The sequence below is a fragment of the Nicotiana tomentosiformis genome, chromosome 7, assembly GCF_000390325.3.
Source record: "Nicotiana tomentosiformis chromosome 7, ASM39032v3, whole genome shotgun sequence".
NCBI classification, from domain to species: domain Eukaryota; kingdom Viridiplantae; phylum Streptophyta; class Magnoliopsida; order Solanales; family Solanaceae; genus Nicotiana; species Nicotiana tomentosiformis.
The window spans coordinates 98,918,579-98,924,578 of NC_090818.1; the positions used below are offsets into that span (position 1 = coordinate 98,918,579).

Sequence of the window (6,000 nt, forward strand, 5' to 3'; positions counted from 1 at the left end):
TGCTAATTTAGGATGATCAAGATGCTTTTGATATTTTCTTTTGTAAATAAATAAAGGGCACAAAAACTATTGTTCCCAAAAGACACAATTTTTTAGGAGTTTGAATATGCGTCTTTTGCAATTTGAGTTTGAATTGTTGCAAATAAACACGACTTGATAATGCTTATTGACTATTTTGTTCATTTCTTCTCACCCACTTCTACAAATTTGATATGAAAAATTAGACGTTATTCTTAATTTCATATTTAGTTTTCTTAATGTTTAGTACAAATGGCGGAGAAGAAATAAACTATTCCTTCATAGATCAATATAATTTATTAGTTTGTAACACCAATAATAAAAATCACATTGAATAGCTATAGATAATGGTATTATTTATTAATAATAATAATAATAACAACAGAGCCGGAGGTCTATTGGAAACAACTTCTCTATCCTCACAAGGTAGGGGTAAGGTCTGCTACTCTGCGTACACACTACCTTCCCCAGACCCCACGGTGTGGGATAATACTGGGTATGTTGTTGTTGTTGTAATATTAATAATAACAACAATATAAATAAATAAAATGTTGTATCTTTTCTCACACAAAGAGTTGTGCCCTTTAATAAAACAATTAACCTTTTGAAAAGTTTTTTCCTAACTGCTAAATACCAATGAAAAAAACACAAATATTTAGCGAAATATAATATAATCACTATTTAAAAAAAAGGGTATTTTGTCTTTATCTCTCAAGAGGTATCAAATTCATGATAAAAGATCATCAACCTTTAAATTCAAGTATTAATGTAAGACTATCCACGTCTTACTAACTTTGGAATATAATCTTTCACATAATACATGCATGAAACTAAATTGTATACCAATAAACTAATTTTCTACGTCAAAATGAATAAATAATACTCCCTCCGTTCCAATTTCTGTGAACCTGTTTGATTGAGCACGAAGTTTCAGAAAAAATGAAGACTTTTGAAATTTCTGGTCCTAAACAAATCAAAAAGGGCCCCAGAGTATTTGTGTGGTTATAAAAGCTTCTCATTAAGGGTAGAATTGTAAGTTTAAGCTATTGTTTCCAAATTTAGAAAGAGGTCATTCTTTTTGGAACGGACTAAAAAGGAAATAGGTTCACATAAACTGGAACGGAGGGAGTATAAATTTTCTTGTTTCTAATCATAACAAGCATGCAAGACACAATATATATCATGAGACCATGATCCTTTACCCTAACAATTATAGAAATTGTCTTTCATAAACCACTAAGGGTAGGAAACAACAAATAAAATATAAGTCGAGTAAAAGAAAATAGAACCTGTTTTGTCGTCATCAAACCATTCCAATATCTCCAAATAAAGGCCTGGCATGGTAGAATCCTTGCCAATGTCATGTGAAACCTTCTTATATAAAATCGTATTACTTTGACGTAATTTTACCAGAGCACTATTCATAGCCAACTTTGCAGAGTCAAACACCGCTCCTTTGTAGATCTCTTTTTGTGCTGGTGTCAGTGCTCTTAAAATTCATTTCAATTCCTCCACCCTCATTTCTTTACTTTTTGCTATATCGTTAAAATTGCTGGGTTTGTTTTCTATATGCGTGCCTTTAAGATAATTGCTTTAACTTTCAATCTATAAGACCATGTTTTTCCCCTCTTCAACATGATATTTATTCAAGGAGGCATCTCATTCAATCACAATGAACTTGGGTCTTAACATTTGAAGACCGCGTAATTTCATCATCTAAAGTCAACACATGTTTGGTCTTCTAGTTCCTGGGAATCGATATGTACGTATTGGTTACAACCGTTGGTGAAACAATATCTTTCATTATGGAGGCATCTGTACTAACACAAGAGTACTATATAAAATTCGACATTGCCAATATTCTCATTTTTTATTCCCTCTAATCTGAAGAGCAAAGCAACTGTTTTGTATTGTACTCATAGTGCAGTTTTGCATTTTCCTTTTTCTCGTCTTATGGAAGGCTGTTTCATGAGTAACTTTGTAACTATCTTCTCTTTGGTTTCACAAAGGCACAATCGTACTTGGGAGGCCCCTAATTTGAAGAGTAGTATAAAATTAGAGAGTACCTAGGAATCGTTAGTTAGAAAATAATCTAAACATTAGTAACTAATCTTTAAGGGTTGCTTCCTTCAATAAACTTGATATTTTTAGTTAACCTTTTTAAAATAATAAATAGGGTATTTAGCTTTTTTAGAAGGATATTTTGGTAATTTAACTTTTAATTTATGGGCTTTCCACTTTTAATATAATATAGATAGATTGTTCCTTCCAGGTTTTTGCCAGCGGTAGGGTTCGAACCCGTGGCAACTGGCATGCGCGCCTAACCCACATATCATGAACATCTATATTTTAATACCTATGCAAAGCTTGCTTACCCTCTAAACACCTAGAATTTCTTTCTATCCATAATGCCCAACAATCACAGACCTGGGATTGTCCTCCAAACTTTCTTCATCAATTTGTTCCTTCCTTTACCCCAATGACAATAGATCCTTCAACTCCCATTTCCTTTGCGCCTTCCGGATGACAGTCTGCTTCTTCAGCACTCAGAATCGCCTTTTCCAGTTCATGTAAGAGTAAGGCCATCATTGACACTTCCCAGTTGAAATATTGCCTTCTACAGTTCACGCACCAGCCAGTGCCACTCCAGTATTAGTGAACTTACAATCCTGCATCCTTAGTAAAACTATATATGTCAACAAAGGGGAGCAATTATTCTTGTTTCAACAAAATGTCCAACAGATGAAATTTCAGCGAGTAAAAGATCTGTTCTAATGGTAAATTGCGCGTCTATACATGCCAGAAGTATGGCTTTTTAGCTACTGTGCAAGTAAGATACGTCTTTCGTTTGTAGCAGCACCTCTTATGATTTTGACCTGTGTCCGTGAATTATTTATGCATCTTTATTGTGGGTTCATGTTGTTAAGCCTGTATTGCTCACACTTGAGGTCTTGCATCTTCTCAATCCTTTTATAGAAGGTTTGGGGACGCTTAGCTTGAAATTCTTCTTTGAACCTAGTTCTGATAACAACTTTGTGTGGTTTCCGTACCTGAAGTTTTATGTTATCCTTGGTTTTTTGTTTTCTGAAATTTTCGTAGGTTGACAATGTTACTTCGTTCCAGAGGAAGACAATTGGTTTGGCCCTTTCTATAATTCTAACTTTGAGGTTGCCTGAAGTACTTGATAAGCTAGATCAGATTATGAGGTATTCAATTGAATTTGTATTCATGAAATTTATTTCTGTATTTGTTTTTAATTATCCTAATCTGATATGTACTTTTTGTTTATGCCAATCTAACCTCTATGCTTTTGCTAGTGTATGCACTAGTGTTATGCTAGGTGGAAGTGAAGATATAAGTGAAGAAGAGTCTAGGTATGGTCTATAATCTTGTTTTTACTTTAATGGCTCTTGAGATTTTGACAACTAGTGAGGCTTTCTTCTCATTATAAAATGTGAAACCACAGTAGTGACAGTGTAAACTCTAGCAAGCCTCATGTGCCGAGCAAAGAGTTGAGGAGGAGACAGGTAACCCCTGGTGCTAGTACTTATAAATGAATAGCGCAATGTAGCTTTTTACCGAATCAGTTTCTTAGTGAAATTTTCTTTCTAGATGAAACTTTCAGATCCAATAAACCAGATTTCGTTGGAGAACTCAGTGAGAGACAATCTTCAGACTTGTTCAGCTCTTCATGGGGAATCCTTTAGTGCAGCCATTGGTAGACTGCACCCTGCAGTACTCAGTCAATTAAAACAAGCATTGAAGATGCCATGAGTTAAATATTGGGTGTCAATTCTTGATGTAATTTTCTAAGTTGGTCTTTGAGTTCCAATGATCCCACCAAGGGGTAAGGAAGGTGAGTCATTCTTTTTATGCATGCATTTAAGTTTCTTCCTTCTCCTTGATCCCCAAATACAGAAAAATTTCGTCTTAATGTTTTTTGGACATATGTTAAGGGGGTGTATAATATCACAACAATGAATCTGTAGCAATTTAAAGGAATACATGCAGTAGTGAGTTATTATAACGGATCTTGCTCAAGGCTTTTGACTATGAACTTCTGCGTAAACTTCCTCTATTAATCATGATATAGGGTGTTTGTCTTGATTGCAGTGGAAAACCACATATATGTCTCAAATGTCTTTTGGTATTCACTCTCAAGTATGAATAAAAATGACAAAAGGGGGAAGGGTGGCGGGAGGGGGGACATTATGCTGCAAGATTTCTTTCATATTTGTTCGTTTAATATGGATTTAGTTTTGTTTAAGCTCAAGTCAGTGATTTCCTCTCACCTTTGCTTGCAAATTGAAAAAATGACTAAACAGCTGACAAAAATGGGAATAACTTCTAATATCATGGAGATTATTTCAAAATGTAGTACAGTGGTTTCTGAAGTTCCTTTTTTTTTTTGAAATGGTTAGGTGTAGGTTTCTGAAGTTGATTGATTATTCGACCCTTACATTTGATCGTCGCAATCTGCAAAACTTCCATTTGGCTTCACTTTAACTTGCTATGTAACATTTTGCTTTAGCAGACTATCTTCACCCTAACATTGACCTGCATCCCCCCGCCTGCCCGCTTTATATTCTTTCCCACATCTCTCTCTGTGTGTGTGTGTGTGTGTGTGTGTGTGTGCGCGCGCGTGTGTATGGGTTCCTTGTATCATTTAAATGTGAAAGTTCGTTTGTTGATGAATGTAAGATTATTAGGGAGCTCTCTTGATTTGCATCTGTTTATGCTTCCTATCTTTACCAAGATTAAAACTGATGTAGTTTTCTACTGTCCAGGTCTCACTTGGAACATGCTGCTGCCCGGTTATTAATGAAATATTCCGAAAGTTCGATTGTTTAGCCCCTATGATTTGGTTGAATTTTGTTGTTCTGGATGGGTGAGCACCAATTTGTTCACTTTTTGGGCCCTAGTGGTGCAGGGGGGCTGGTGTTGACCTAATTTTTCTCTCCATTTGGTGTTCGGGTTACATTGTAAATAGCATGATCCTCTCATGTCGTGGTTTTTAAGGCATAAGGATCAGAGCTTGAGGTCTCAAGTGCACGAAATACTTTATAGTGTGCAGTTAAGATACTGCGTTCAGTTTTTTCGCCTCTTCAAAGTTATACCGAGTTTCATATTTCATGTGTGAAAATGTGACTGCATTTTAACATTTGCTCAACCAGGCAAGGACAATGACGGAGCCACTCCTAGAGACGACAATCTGGCTTAGCGACATTATCCAACTATTCTAGTTGTGTGCCTGTTTTTTTTTTTTTTTTTTTTTTAAACTTCTTTGATGTGTTTGAAACAATATATGAAACAAAGCATTTAGCGGCTACATCGGTTCAAATTTCAACAGAGTGCTGCATGCAATAATGTAGAAAAGCTGCGTGTGCATTATTTTGAGGTCAAACGGTGCAAGATTCAAATATAGCCTTATTGTCTTTTTGAATGATAATCTAGTGTTATAGACTAAGGACGGAGGATGTTGTAGAGTCCAAAAACCTCAGCTTATAGGCTCTTAGTAGAACAAAGTGAAGCAAGAACTTTTGAGTTCATTTCTCATGCATTAGTTGGGGGCAAAGGGAAGAGGAGGGACATTGCATGAGGGAGAGGGACAGTGGGAGTGAAATCTACATTATGTGCAAGACTTTCAGCGGTACCATTGGGCTACAAGTAGTTGCATTTGAAGTAACATAACGTTTGTGTACCTTTACGTGAGATCTCGTTGAAGTCCTAAGCTTATTGGTAACAAATAAAGGAATTGAAACAAGATTTGCGAAGGATGATTATATGAATCCTCATAATTTCCGCTACGGCTTTACTCATTTTTCATATCCTGGATATTACGTGGATAAGAATACTACGCTGGGAATCTTATTACATAGGGTCAAGTCTAGTAGTGCCTTTTCCTTCTATTCAGCTTAATTTAGATACTTGGCACTCCTAGACAACTATAAACTGGTCCAAGAGAATAAAAACCAGATTTAT

At 35.7% G+C, this 6,000-nt stretch overlaps 1 protein-coding gene across 1 annotated transcript in view; it reads left to right on the forward strand.

The window, feature by feature from the left end:
* LOC104089624 (uncharacterized) overlaps positions 1-5,422 on the forward strand; it is a 31,806-nt gene extending 26,384 nt beyond the window's left edge. The window contains exons 20-24 of the mRNA XM_009594562.4: positions 3,118-3,224; positions 3,336-3,392; positions 3,485-3,545; positions 3,631-3,874; positions 4,806-5,422. Coding sequence (XP_009592857.1) covers positions 3,118-3,224; positions 3,336-3,392; positions 3,485-3,545; positions 3,631-3,792 — 387 coding nt within the window. The 3' untranslated portion in view covers positions 3,793-3,874; positions 4,806-5,422. The remainder of the gene's footprint in view (positions 1-3,117; positions 3,225-3,335; positions 3,393-3,484; positions 3,546-3,630; positions 3,875-4,805) is intronic.
* Positions 5,423-6,000: the final 578 nt, after the last annotated feature.